Below are 15,221 nucleotides of genomic sequence, written 5' to 3'. Positions count from 1 at the left end.
TTTGGATTTGGTTGATGAGCTATTCTTATAGAATTGGCTGAACTTGTTCTACAAGATAGATTGGGTATTAAAAAAAATTGAATCGGATCCTTGCAATTAAGATAGCCAGATCTTATGTTAAATTTTATTAATTGATTGATTGATCATATAGTTTTAGCATGTGTCATGTGATCTCTTGAAGAAGACAACTAGGTAAATAGTCCTATAATATTTTTTTTCAAATGCAAATTTCACTCAAAATATATAAGGTGTTGACTTTCTTGATCTAGTATCAAAAAGGGTCGAGTCTATTTATGAACTAGTATTTTTTTGTCAATTATTTTTTATTTTTATTTATTTCATTTACTACTATTTTTCATTTTTTCCTTCTCTTTCTTTATTGTCCAACCATTTCATTTTCTAGTTTTTTCTTCATTATTTTTTTAATTGTATAACCCTAAATATCAATATGCATATGTTATTTGATCTAGTTGAGGAAGAAAACTAGGTAAATAGTACCATAACCTTTTTTTTAAAATTGAAATGAAAACTTCGTGAATCTGTGCATATATAATCTCAGCCAGCTTCTCATAGAATAAGGTTTTAATTTACCTTTTTTGGTCTACTGTACTAAAAAAACATATTTTTTTTAAGGCCACAAAAATTGAGACACAATTATTTGCGTTGGAAAAATTTTAAAAATAACAACAATTTAGTATGCAAAAGAACGCATTCTTAAATGAAGGGCAAATTAATTTAATCTTTTTCTTTTAAGAAGACTTTCATTTGTATTCTCTAATTTTAGTTAGGACATCAACAATAAAGACAGTGTTTAAACTTTAAAGTGTGTTGGTATATTTAAAAATATATATTAGCATCCATTCCATTCAAAATGTTTTTAACGATTTCTTTTGTTGTATTGTCATAAAGTGTGGAGTCTATTATGTCCTGAAGTAGTTTTCGTCATTTGTTATTCAACATCAATAAATCATCGACAACCATTGCATTATTTATTAGGAGTACATAGTTTTCACTTAATTTTATATACGGAGTATATTTTTTAGTTGGGAAAAAGAGGCCGTTAGAACTGAGAACTGAACACCAAATATCTGATTGACATAAAAGAACTTCATCATTAATTGAATATCTCGAAAGCTAGTTTTCAGTTTTGAAAGCTTAACGTTCAAAAAAGTTATGTCCCCATTTTCAAAATTCAACTGAAAACGAAAGGTTTAAAAGTTACAGTTCTCTTACAATGATTCAAATTTTAAATGTGTAACAAAATTTAAGGACGAAGTATAATCGTCACTATTTAAATTGGCCATGTTGTAGCACGATCGATACAAATTTGGTGCACAAAATTATACTAATGACAAAGTACAAGCGACAATTTTGAAAAGCCCATAACTTTATTTAAACCCAATAATATTTATAGGATGAGTTGTATAATATTTTATATTCTTTTTTTGGTTTGACCAAAAGGTATAACAATAGTTTATCTATTTATATATAATCTGGATTTTAAGAACTTACTGTGTATAGTAATGGATAACACCAACAATATTATTAAGTTTGCGGCTATTTTTTGTTCGTTTCATAACAAAAAGTTGTTGGGATACCAAGCACAAGATTTTAGTGTGTTAATCGACGGTCATTTTTGTAAAAAAAAGGAAGAACATAAATTTCACAACTCAAGCAAAATCATCCTGATCATTAGTCATTACCCAACTAAAATTGCAGTACACTACCTAAACATTCATCTTGACATAATCGCCAGAGATCAAACATTAATTGATCGAATCTTCGTGTTAAACAACCCAAAATTAATAGTGAATTTGACAATGTTGTTGACTATTAATTCCTCAAAGTTAAGCTATACAAATATATTATATATATTCAAGTTGAAATTGTGAATTAATTGACCCTATGTTGCAAATTTCAGTTTAATGAGCTTACATATTCTTACGTATATAGAGCTTCAGTCGGAAACTACCAAGTAAAGAAAATTAACTTAATTTGTACTGATTCTGTCGCACAAGCTTAACGTAAGTAAGTTGTACATACCATTATTTTATTTTTTTGCACAACCTATTTTAATTAATATCCCAAATTGTTTGATTTTTCTTTAGTTTGGAATATATAATATGCATCCATGATCCATATGTCAAAATATGATTCCTAGATAAAAACCTATCTATGTCACCATATCTCTTTATGAAATACTTTAATTCCAGTTCAAAATTTAAAAAGAAATTGCCTAACTTTATACACGCCTCAACGGTTATGAATAAAAAGTTTGGCGATTGTTATTTTTGTTCTGTAAATTTTAATTGTAAATATATTTATAAAATACAAAATGCATATGTAATACCTATATTTAATTTAGTTTTCTGAATTTCCAAATGCATGTGTCTTATCACAAATTAATACTACTAACTACCAGCACTGTAATTTTAAGGCGACGCTAATTTTGTTTGTTTTTTTTTAATACAAAGAATAAAATAATACTAAAAGAAACCTTGCTAATTTTTTTGTATTTCTCAATTGCAGTTATACCGAGTTATTTGCCTTGACTTGCATATAACATAATCTTTTACATCTTCACATAAAATCTTTCAAATATTATTATTATTACTACAATAATTTATCAAATATGTGATCACAAATTTATTTTGTAATAAATACTAAAAAGACCACAATCTACCTCATTGCAATTTGTTATACTCTTCAGTAATAATTTCTATTACCATTGAAATATATTTAAGTGCTTGAAATCTTATTATTGGCATTTTGTCCGATATAAGAAAGAAAACCCCCCTCAGAAGCAGACACGGTTGGAGTAGGAGAAGATGTTGAAGACTCCTGTGGGAGAGAGAGAGGTTTTGTACACAACTAAACAAAACCTGAGCCTTTCTTCCTACTAATTTAAGCCCACATTTCCAAGAAAATCAAAACCTCCCTCTGCACTCTCATTAGGTTCCAAATCAGTCAAATTCTTGAAATACTGTCAATTTGTGGTGCGAATGTCTGCTTTGTTGATTCAAGACGAAATTTTTAAAAGGGGGAAAGAAGGGTTATGTGAGAGTGAGTGCACATTTAGAGAAAACATGGATTCGAGCGGTGAAAGCAGCATTTCAAGCTCTGATTTTTTGGCCTTGGGGTTGAGTAGTAGTAGTAGTAGCAGTTTTCAAGATTCATCTTCGCAGCCTTCAACTTCTGAGGCCTCTGAAGAATCCCACAAAATCCACGTGGAGGAGATGAAGTTTGAGAAGAAGAGATCATCTCTATCAGGTGAGTTGTGTGTGTGGGTGTGTGTTTATTTTAGCGATCGTGTTGAGAGAGAGAGAGAGTATTAGCTTCATTAACGTTGTCATGCATTTTGATGTGTAACTAGAATTTGAGATGATGAGAGAGAGATTCTCCAAACTGCTGCTTGGTGAAGACATGTCTGGTCGTGGGAATGGTGCTTCCACTGCTTCGGCTATCTCCAATGCAATTACTAATCTGTGTGGTATGTTTCAAGAAAATGATGCTTATCTTGCTCGATAATGTAGATGAATTTGTAGGATGGTTAGATTTTGTTCTCTTACTTGTTTGATTACTGTTTTTAGCTACTCTTTTTGGACAAGTTTGGAGGTTGGAGCCTCTGCAGCTCGATAAGAAAATAATGTGGAGAAGGGAGATGGAATGGATTCTCTCCGTTAGCGATCATATTGTCGAATTCGTACCTTCTTGGCAGACATTCCCCAATGGAAGTAAACTCGAGGTGTCCATGATTTTGCCATACTTGTTATCATGCCCCCTGAGTTGGATGTATCATTTTGATCTATGCATTCAAAATCAAGCATGGTATTCTTAAAATTGTTTGATGAGTCTTTGCTTGTATATTCAATTCCATGTTACCTAATAGGCTTTCTCCATTGAGGTGAGTGTGATTTCGCCATAGATGTATACATTAAACTTATAGTCATGCTTCGGATGTCTCATTTTGATCAATGTACAGCAAGTTAAACATGACATTTGACATTAGGTCTACATTCTTGCTCAGTTTTATTGAAATTGAGTGATCTGGCTATGCTTGAATAGTTGGACTCCATGTTATCTAACCCCCTTTCTCCAGTTTAGGTGAGTACGATTTCACCACAGATATACACACATTGAGCTTATAATATCTCTCCTAATTTGGATGAATCATTATGATGCTATTTGAGCAATGCACAAGTTTACCTTTGTACAGCGTTTGTTGGCATATTATTTATATGAGCATCAAGGTTATAATTTGACACGATTTTCTTGAAATAGTTCGACACTGAACTCTTGTAAATCTGCATCAATCTTCATTTATCAGTTTGATCTATAATTACCTTTGGGAGCATCAAGACTCTATAATCATGCACGTTTCTCTTTAACTTATCGTATCTTATCTTCTCTGTCTCGACTCAGGTCATGACAACCAGACCGCGATCAGATCTAAGCATTAACCTCCCTGCTCTGCGCAAGTTAGACAACATGCTTCTTGTAAGAGCTTTCATTTATTTTCTGTGAAATTTTTCTATATTTGTTTTTGTAATGTTTCTGAGATATTAACCCCTTTTTTTTGTTATAGGAAATCTTGGAAACATTTGAAGATTCTGAGTTCTGGTATGTCGATCAAGGGGTAGTATCTCCAACTGTCAAAGGTTCATCATGCTCCATCATCCGTGAAACCCTCCCCCATCAACAAGACAAATGGTGGCTTCCCATGCCTCGTGTCCCTCCCGGTGGCATCAGTGAGGACGGAAAGAAGTTGCTGCAGCATAGGCGCGACTGCACGAACCAAATACTCAAAGCTGCAATGGCTATAAACTGCGCGACTATCGCAGAAATGGACATCCCCGATTCATATCTAGAATCACTCCCAAAGGTATTGAGCTTCAGCTTCTTCACAATATAACTGTGATGATTCAATGCTGGTTATCTCTTGTGCAGAACGGGAAGGTGAGTTTGGGAGCTCGTATTCATAGATATATAAACTCTGACCAATTCATGCCTGAGTGCTTGCTCGACTGCCTCCATCTGTCCACTGATCATCACGCTCTCGAGATTGCCAACAGAGTGGAGGCCACAATGCTTGTGTGGAGGCGAAGAAACACCTCAAAAAATTCCTCACATGGCAGCACAAACAAGTCCCGTTGGGAAATGGTCAAGGATTTCGTGGGTGATGGAGACAAATGGGAGGTGCTCGCAAATAGAGCAGAGAGGCTTCTCATCTGCCTGAGGCAACGGTTTCCCAGTCTACCTCAGACCACCTTAGACATGAGCAAGATCCAATATAACAAGGTACTATATAAATCTCCCTCCCTCGTTTAGTTGCATTACTCGTTACTAACACATACGATACGTATGATCAGGATGTGGGGAAGTCGATACTAGAGAGCTACTCAAGAGTCCTCGAGAGCTTGGCGTTCAACATTGTAGCGCGTATTGACGACTTGCTCTTGGTGGATGAGTTGTCGAAGCAGTCAGATCAGCTGGTGGCGTTCCCAAAGATTGGTACGATCAGCAGCCCGTACAGGACGGCCTTGTCGACTCCTAGCTTCTCGCCTCTGCGGAGATCGCCATACATTGAGAGCAGCAAGCATCACCTTCATGGATTCGGGTTGAACAGGATTCAGCGGACTGATTGTGCCAGTGTGGATGGGAAGGGGAAGATTCTCGGCCGGAATATGCCTACGAGTGTGGCCATGGAGATGTTGGAATATGAATCCCTTGATACTTAAAAGGGGATCATCAGCCCAAAAACAGATTAGTCTATGATTGAAAAAAATGACCAGTTTGTTTTGTTGTTTTGTTGTTGTAGTGTGTCTCTGTGTCACTGTGTGTGAGTGTTTGTAGTTATGTTTAAGGTTCTCATGAGCTGAGAATGTTACACTGACGAATTTGATTGTAATACTCAAGCTAACGCCATTGTCTAACAATGATGTTATTTTGTTTATAAACATTGAAAAAACTACTATTCTGTGTGCATACTAGATGAAAGTTTAAATTAAATTCACATATTGTTTGAGTTTAATATAAAACAAGAAAAACATAGACAATAAGTCGTTGTAGTATAGTGGTAAGTATTCCCGGATTCGATCCCCGGTAACGGCGTAAGATTTTTATTTTTAATATAATGTTTGTGTGATTAATTTAATGAAGCATGACAAAGCAAATTTCGGAAACCAGCGCTGAAAAAAAAGATTATTATTCATTAATTGCACATACATAACGATTTCAACATTTTGTATATAAAAAAGCTAAAGAATATAAAAATAACCTAATTTTAGCTATATCTATTTATATAATTTCACTCTCGTATTTTATTTCATAAATTAAACCGGCTCCCCGTGTCTCCTTCCCGTAGGCGAATCCGAACTCACAGGGGAGCCGGGATGCGCTGCTTTCCTGCGCGTGGCGCGTATATAACAAAAAATAGCCACCAAAAAGGTGGTGACCAAACCGCCGACAATCACGCCGCCACCGGCGACGGATTTATCGGCGGAGCGGCGGTGGTGGTTGGAAACCATCTCCTCTTCTTGTCCAACGGGTGCAGTTTCCTCACCGGTGGCGCTCACTTCCGGCCACGCGGGCGCTTCGGCAAAGCTCAGCTTGTTTACCATATTTTGCTTTCCGAATTTTCTCGGCGCTTCCGACATTGCTAAAATTGGATGGGATTTTGTTAAGACCAAACACAAGAAGAAAACAAGAAACTTACCCATTTTTAGTGGATTTAAACTATATGTGAGTGCGATTATAGCTAGCTAGTTTCTTGAATGAAATTAAATTGTGAGATTCTCATTCATTCTTGATTACTATATATGTGATCTAGAGACACAGGGAATGGATGGTGGATGGAAAGTTCCATCAATTTGTTTGATTTCGGACAATAATTTAAGAATTGCATTAAGTGGGGCTGTCTGCAATGTAGGGGGAACCAAGGAACACAGATGTAGAAGCATTAGTGTAATTAAATAAATAATTGGATTTTTAGGTTCAAGGGAACATGATCTGCTGCTGTGTTTATTTGTAAAACTCTATTTTTTAAATGATATGGTCAAAATATTTTTATCTCTCTTTGGTAGATTTCAATAATAATAATAAGAGCTCAGGAAAGAGTTATCTAGACTCTGCCAAATTGGTAGCACAATTTAATTTGCATAACAATCTTAACAGACTAGTATTTTTTACATTAATAAAATCAATTAAGATAAATTATTATGTACTCCATCAAGTTAGCATATCTTACATATCAAACGGATACTAAATAATTAGTATATTGATGATACAAAAACAATAGAGTTTATTATAAATGATTTTGTGCGATAGTAAGCAAAGGACACATACTTTATTTAAAGTTTACGTAACTTTATTCGTGATACAAAGACAATAGAGTTTATTATAAATGATTTTGTGCGATAGTAAGCAAAGGACACATACTTTATTTAAAGTTTACGTAACTTTATTCGTTTTTCGTTTTGCTCGCTGTGCCCTCATCTTGAGCTTTTTATCTTGTACCAAAAAAAAAGTTTTAACCATTAGTTATGCCCTTTGATTACATTTTATATTTTTATAATGCTGAGGAAATTAGTGTGCAAAAATTAACCAAAATCGAATCCAGCCCAATCTTTGAATTTCCAAAAGTATATAATCAGAAAAGACAAACTTGTATCGAATGCTCCATCACATTAAATTAAGGTTAATTATAATTAAGAACACAATGTGTGCCATGTCGGAGGCCTACAAAATTTCTCCAGTAATCTACAATAATCAAAATTGATGTTAGCTTTTGTACCTTCAATAGTGTAAAGTACTATTATTTTATCTATCTATTTTTTGTTTCAATCTAATTAATTAATAGTATTTCTGTATAATTGCAATTGCAACTGCAACTGCTATTCAATTATAATACGCTCTATAAGTATAGTTTCATATAAAAAAGGGTCATCATTCGATCCAACTTATAGAAGCTTTTGCATTGTATTTTACTAATATCTATATATGGGCTTTGCTTGTAAAATCTGAGACAGGGAGAAATTTCTGAGATATATGAAGATAATAATTAATTTCTCTGTAATATTTACATTGTATATGCCATCTTATTGATACAACATTTGTCTTCAACACAAGCGTGTCAATTTATTTTTAAGATATTTTTGTCAGGTTGTGTCTCTTACAATAAGATTCAAGAATATGATATTATGAATTATTTGTTAATCACATTAATAATTATATCATTTGCTGGCAATTAATAATGCGAATCAAGTATGCAATATATTAGTTAGTTGCACGTGTGGCTCTAGCAAGGATAAGCCATCATTTTTTTTTCTTTTTCTTTATTATTTATGAGAAAATTCAAAATTGACATATGTTATAGTTGTATTTTCAATGAACCTTACCAGTCTTTTCGAACTGACAAAGAAAATATATATGTGTCAAGAAAAATTATTGTCAGGAATTAACAATAAAATAATACTAGTAGTAATATTAGTAGTTTACCATTTGGAGGGTAGACATACTAGAGCTATTTTTCTGGGTCAAAAATTGGGCTAAATAGCCTAATGGGATTTTGTAAACTGGGCCCCATAAATTATTAAGCTAAAGATTTGGGCTGAAAGAGTAAAGTCTGCTAGACTTTATCAAAACGTTTATTCAATCAGCCCACTAAAATTAAAAAGTTAACATTGAAAATCCGATAATATTCTAAGACAATTAATTTGCACTTAATTATGCTGCAACCTAGTTAAATTGATCCGGCAATGACCTAAAAATGACATGAGTACGCTTGGTTCTGTGTTTTTATATTAAATTGCGCTTTGCATGGATCAAAACTCTTTCGATGTATATTTAAAATTCTCATAATTATATATTCGACATCTATACATTGAGTATTTTCCTCATCAAGCATTGGGGTTATCATGCATTCCGCATTGAGAGCTTGCTAGGAGATATGTGATGTATTTAGCATTCCTATAAGAATAATGACTTTATAATCTTCATTTAGTAGTAATAAATAGATTCATTTCAGCAAAAATGCAAGCTCCTATTTGCACAAATAATTGATAGCATGGATATTCTGATGATAAAATTTTATTTTTATTCTAAAGTTCAAATTATAAAACAATATTACATTTTAATATTATTATAAATTTGTAATACTCCCCCTATCCTTTTAAAATATGAATTATTTTCATTTTAGTCCCTCCCTTAAAAATTACTAAGAAATTACTATTTAGAAATTTTTTCTCCCTAATGAGGTGAGACTATGATCCACTAATTAAAATCCGTGGCCCTTCAAGGGTTTATATTTTTAAGGGATGGAGGGAGTCGATAATAAGAGTCAGAATACTAAGAGTTCGAAGTGATTGATAAGTTGAAGCTCTAATTATAAATTGATGTAGAAGATAATTTTTTACTACATAGTTAAGATTTTAGATTTTTTTTAGATACTTCGATTCTATGTGGCAAAACTAATGTTCAATCATTTATCGTTAATATTATGTTAAAGTAGTAGCTTTTTTTTAAACGCTTTGAAGTTGAATCTTATATTTGTAATAGTATGATTTTGTATATCTTCAGTTTTTGAAATATTTATATTATCTAACTATATAATCATTAAAAATGAAAAAATATAGTACGTATTAATTATCATTGTTAATTAGTTTAACTAGACTAGCTCGAAACCTTAAAGTTTCCATAAGAGTTCAATATATAGTTGTAACCCAATAAAATTTATGTTCGATTAACACACAGTCTAGCTAAATATAGTGACCTAAAATTTGATGGGATATCCGATTGGCATCCATATATCTCACAATTCCATTCACAATATATCTCCTATTTCAGGACTATTGCTTCGTAGTGTACTAGAGGAAATATATTCTTGTTTAATGTATTTTACTGTGGAGCACTGTGAATAGCCTGCGTTTAACAGTATAACAATATAAATTTCTACTTTTAACGAATTTATTGAGAACTAATCAATTAATTTTCTTTTAAAAAACGAAGTTAATGCTATATTTTTTATACTAGTAGTATTCATAACTACTATAATATGAAAATATAAAAGTCTATCGCATTCATAGGCTGATATTGGGATTGATATAGAGATTGAACAAGTACACGTCCCATATATGCTCCTCCAATCATGGATTATAATTTGGTCTTATTTTTATCGAGTTCACGGAAAATAGGCATGGTGCGTTTGATCATGGTATAAATTTTTAGTGCGTAGGGCATTAGCTTCATACAATAATTACACATTTTTTTTGCTTTTATTTGATGCATGTGGGTGGGTTTCTCTCTAGCTAGGCTAATTATGTGGTTAGTGTATTCACACATTCTAAAAGTTGTCCACTTCCATGCTTGTTTGTGGTTACGATGAAGCCCTCATTTAAATACAAATGAAAACCCTTAACAATATTCGTGAAAATGATGATTAATTATAAACACTATTGCATACCTTATTCTTTGGTGGCTACTATCTTTTTAGTACTGTATTTTGCATAATGCTTCATTCTGTTTTACGGCAGTTGCTAGCACTACAAAAATAGGTGTTACCAGAATGTAGATACCTCCGTCTCCAAAATATTGTCACACTTTGACCCGACATGGATTTTAAGAAATGTAATGAAAAGTGAGTTAGAAAAAATTAGTGTAATATGGGTCCTAATTTTATATATTAGTTTTATAATAAAATGTGAGTATGAATGGGTTAGTGGAATATGAGGTCCACTATCAATAATGATAAAAAGTGAAATGAGACAAATTTTGTGGGACGACGAAAATAGAAAAATGGGATAAACTTTCAAAGACGGGGAAATATATTACTGTACTTAGTATTTCAATCCAAAGTTCACCAGCTGATCTGAATAAATTGAAACGATATACAGCCAACGTCGATTTTTGGCTATTTTAGTTAGTTGGATTGACAATCAAAAGATTAAAAGGTAAAAAATAAAAAGTGACTCTTTCCGTTTTAAAACTAGATTAAGTGACAAAGTTGAATATCAGAAAATTCTTATTAACGATAAATAAATATTGTATAAAATTCCACAACCACCTTATTAACTGACTAAACTGAAATTTCTGGCGACTATAACTCCTTAAAATTCTTTCTTGATTTAGTAGTCGATTACTATCATTAATACACCTCAGATTTTAGCTTTTTCTGTGGTGGAATTGTGGTAGGCAAATGATACTGCGATTGGACAATAGAAAAATTAAGTATAAAATTAAGATGAATAAAATGTGGGTGGTGATGAAGAGGGCCATAGCTTATATTCATCACATATTTACATTCTGCCTAACATGTTATGCATGAATTAGTGGCTTCCACCATCTATGGTTAGTCAAAAGCTATGTAATATTGCTCCACACAACACATGTGAATCGTGATTTTATGCTACACTTGTTTTGCCGTTACAATTGGATTGGAGGATCTTTTTCTACACTGCTATAAATATTAACTTCTGGATATATTTAACACTTTTCTATATTATGACGGTCGATTTTGAATAATTATTTTGTAATCGATGAAGATATAAAGACAAAACAAGTCACAGCGAATTTCATTAATTTTTTAATTGTATGAAATAATTAAGAAATATATGTTATACAATTAAACAAAAGTCAACTAAAAGTTAGTATAATTTAAACAACAATTTTATTTTTTATTTTTATTAAAAGTTTAGTTTCAATATGATTACAGTTAGAAATGCTAAGTTATTTTTATATTTTAATAATTACAGTATCGTAACCAATCCTAATAAGTATTACATGACGTAATAAGAGAGAATAATATAGATAAGAGTCTTCTTTATATTATTCTCTTTTTTATTTTACTTTCTCTCTATTTTAATTATTTATTATTCCCTCCGTCCACGAAAATAGACCACATTTGTCATTTTTGGTTGTCCACAAAAAGTAGATCAAGTTTGAAAAAGGACTCCACATTTGCTATCTAACACAATTAAACACTACTAATAATATGAACTTCACATTCCACTAATTAACATTACTTTTCTTTTACTTTTTTCTCTTCTCTCTTACTTTACCAAGTTCACATAAAAATTCGTGTCATTCACAATGTGGTCTATTTTTTCGTAGACAGATGGAGTATTATTTTTCAAAATGAGTGCTGAAAATGAAACCCTAAATTCATCTACTGTAGAGAGACGGATGGAGTGTTAAATTTCACTAAAACAAAAATATGTTGAGATTGATTATATTGGGATAACCATTTGAGGAAGCTTCTTAGCAATTGCTAGAGAAGGGTAAAAATAGACAACGTATATCTTGGGAAAACAGGTAGAATATAAACATCATAACAAATGTTGGCAAGTTGTAATTGGAAGAAAATTAATTAAGATTAAGTGATAAGATTGATCATAGTATAGCACTAAATTTGTTCAAAAATCTTTTCATCCACTATTTATGGTCGAGGGATTTCCGAAAATTTTAACTCAGCATATTTGTCAATATCATTTTCTCTATCAAATTATTTTGTCTATTTGATTGATGTACTTGGTGAAAGAGCCATTTTCACTCCATTAGCATATTAGTTCTACTTGCTCCTTCTTCCTCGTTAATTGTCCACTTTTGCCACTTTTATCCGTCCTCCACTAATTAATCATTTTCACTTTTACTATAAATGATAGTAGATCACACATTCCACTCACATTTTATTAGCAATACGGAGTATAAAAGTGGTACTTGTATTCCACTAATTTTTTCAACTCATTTTTCTTTACATTTCTTAAAACTCGTGCTGAAATCAAAGTAGACAATTATTGAGGGACGGAGGGAGTATTTATTTTCTACTACTATAATTATATTCCATGTCTTGCGGCTATTTTTGATATAGATAAATCAATTAACAATCAACATGTAGATTATGGAAATCAAAGTGAAAGTGGACAATGGAGCTAACACTAGATTTTAGTAAAGAAGTGCATGAAGTGGCAAAACATGGAATCAAAGTGAAAGTGGGCAATGGAGCTAACACTAGATTTTGGCTTGACAATTGGATTGGAGATGATGCCCTCAAGACTCTATTCCCAAGGTTATTTGTAATTTCTACTCAACAAAATAACCTTATTCGGGAGATGGGTAAATGGGAGGAGAAAAAATGGGTTTGGAACTTTACATGGAGAAGAAGTCTTTTTGCTTGGGAGGAAGATTTGGAAAGGGACCTCTATCTAGCCGTGGATCACAAAACTCTGAGTGAGAGTGATAGTGTGAGAGATGTGAGGATGTGGACTTATAACAAACTAGCTCCTCTCCTTTCTCTGTTTCTGATTTTTACTTGCAGGTTACTCACATTTTGGGGAAAGAAAGGAACCAATTCTCTAACGGAAAGTTGGCATGGAGAAATGTGGCCCCACCGCGTGCACAGCTTCTAATTTGGTTTATATTGCAAGGCAGACTAAACACTAGGCAGAGACTCTTTCGATTTGGCTTCCCTGGAGTCAAAGATGAGCTTTGCATACTGTGCAGAGAAGAACCAGAAACAATTGACCATATATTTTTCATTGCAGATTCTCCAGTAACCTATGGTATTTTGGATGCAAGTGCTGGAATCTCACCTTTTGCATGCCCAAGGACCCAATATCTTGTTTTCTTACATGGATGGACACACCGTTCAGGAGATTTGATAAGAAAATTTGGAGCTCTCTTTTCTACGTGATCTCTTGGTCAATCTGGTGGCTCAGGAATAAAGTAATCTTCGAAAAGATGAAACCAAATTGGGATGTATAGAAAAAACTACTCCTTTGGAGGCTTGGATTATGGATTAAAGGATGGTGTCCAAATTTTCCTTACTCACCCGAGCAAGTATGTGAAGACCTACCTAAAGCTAGAAGATGGTTGGGACACAAATGAAGTTTATCTTGTGAGTTGTGGCTTTTCATCTTTAGTGTGGATGTTTGGTACTTTGCTGTAGTTTTTGGTTTGTCGTGTGTTCCTTTTGGGCTGGCTTTGTTTGCGGCGGTTGTTGGTTGTGATTGGTATGTTGTTTTGTGGCGTTTTTTTGCTTTTGGGGAGTTGTAGTTTTTGTTTAAGTTTTGTACTCCTTTGCTCACCATGTTGAATGGTTTGAGCCTTTCTTTTTATAAAAAAAAATGGAAAACAAATTTGTTTTAGGTGTGAATTTAGAAGCAAAACATGAGAATAATAGAATTAATTGTTTTTGTTTTTTTTTTAGAATCACTAATACTATTGACTATACTAATGCTGAATAATCTATAATGCAAATAGTCATGCATCTAATAATAAGTTGATTAATTAATTAATTGAAGATAAACAATGCAAAATAATTGCGCATCAAATAATAAATTAGTTTAAGATATAATATTTCAAGAATTAATCATATCAAATTGAAATATTATAATTTATTCAAGAAACTTGCACTACACATATTATATGTATTAACATGATCGAAAATTTTGAGTATCAAACAAGAAAATATAGACAGTTTCATCCTTTATATGTTGTATTGCTTTATAAGTATGGAATTAATTGGAACAAAGTACTACTCATTTAAGGAACGTTTTTTTTTCTAAATTGTTGTTATGTTTTAAAAATTTTAATGCAAGTAATTATGTCTTAATTTTTCTGTTCTTAAACACTAGTAAATTTTTTGTAGTATGTAAGGAAAAGTTATGTTCAATAAATGCAATATTTTTAATTACCAAAAATTGCAATATTTTTACCACCTCGAAAAAAAAAAAACTACACCGAAGCTTTATCCCAATTTAAATTGCATAGTCCTAGACCTTAATCCATTGGAAACTTTGGAAGACTTTATAAAAAAATAAAATCCAAAATTTTGTCAAATACATCAACGTAACTTTCTTTCTTTTTAATATTTTCGAACAAAAAATAACAGTAACATATGCATGCTCCTTGGAACTTTTGAGTTTTTCATAAGATAAGTTTAATCATTGAAACAATTTTACATATTGTATACTCTTGAAATATTATAATTTTATAAACTCTTAATAAGCTTTAGCGAAATACCATCAGATAAAAATTCCACGTTAGTGCGCTTTTAATTAAACACGAATCCACATAGTGTGGCTACACTATCGTTATTGAATTAAGGCTTTATCTAATGGATATTTTGTCATGGTTGACTTAAAAAGTTTAATTAAGAATGATTAACTTGGATAAGTATAGTTTAATGCAAATGAATGTTGGTCGTAAAGCAACTTAATAATTAGCTT

At 32.2% G+C, this 15,221-nt stretch overlaps 1 protein-coding gene across 1 annotated transcript; it reads left to right on the top strand.

Moving 5' to 3' along the window:
* Positions 1-2,826: 2,826 nt before the first annotated feature.
* On the top strand, positions 2,827-5,985 carry LOC125219199 (rop guanine nucleotide exchange factor 7-like). The gene is made up of 7 exons (XM_048121108.1): positions 2,827-3,270; positions 3,374-3,490; positions 3,591-3,745; positions 4,423-4,497; positions 4,586-4,882; positions 4,948-5,298; positions 5,370-5,985. Exons 1-7 carry the CDS (start codon positions 3,003-3,005, stop codon positions 5,736-5,738), a joined length of 1,632 nt encoding a protein of 543 aa, XP_047977065.1. The 5' UTR covers positions 2,827-3,002; the 3' UTR covers positions 5,739-5,985.
* The last annotated feature ends 9,236 nt before the right edge of the window (positions 5,986-15,221 follow it).

The sequence above is a fragment of the Salvia hispanica genome, chromosome 4 (assembly GCF_023119035.1).
Source record: "Salvia hispanica cultivar TCC Black 2014 chromosome 4, UniMelb_Shisp_WGS_1.0, whole genome shotgun sequence".
Lineage (NCBI taxonomy): Eukaryota > Viridiplantae > Streptophyta > Magnoliopsida > Lamiales > Lamiaceae > Salvia > Salvia hispanica.
This window is presented reverse-complemented; position numbering and strand designations above follow the sequence as displayed.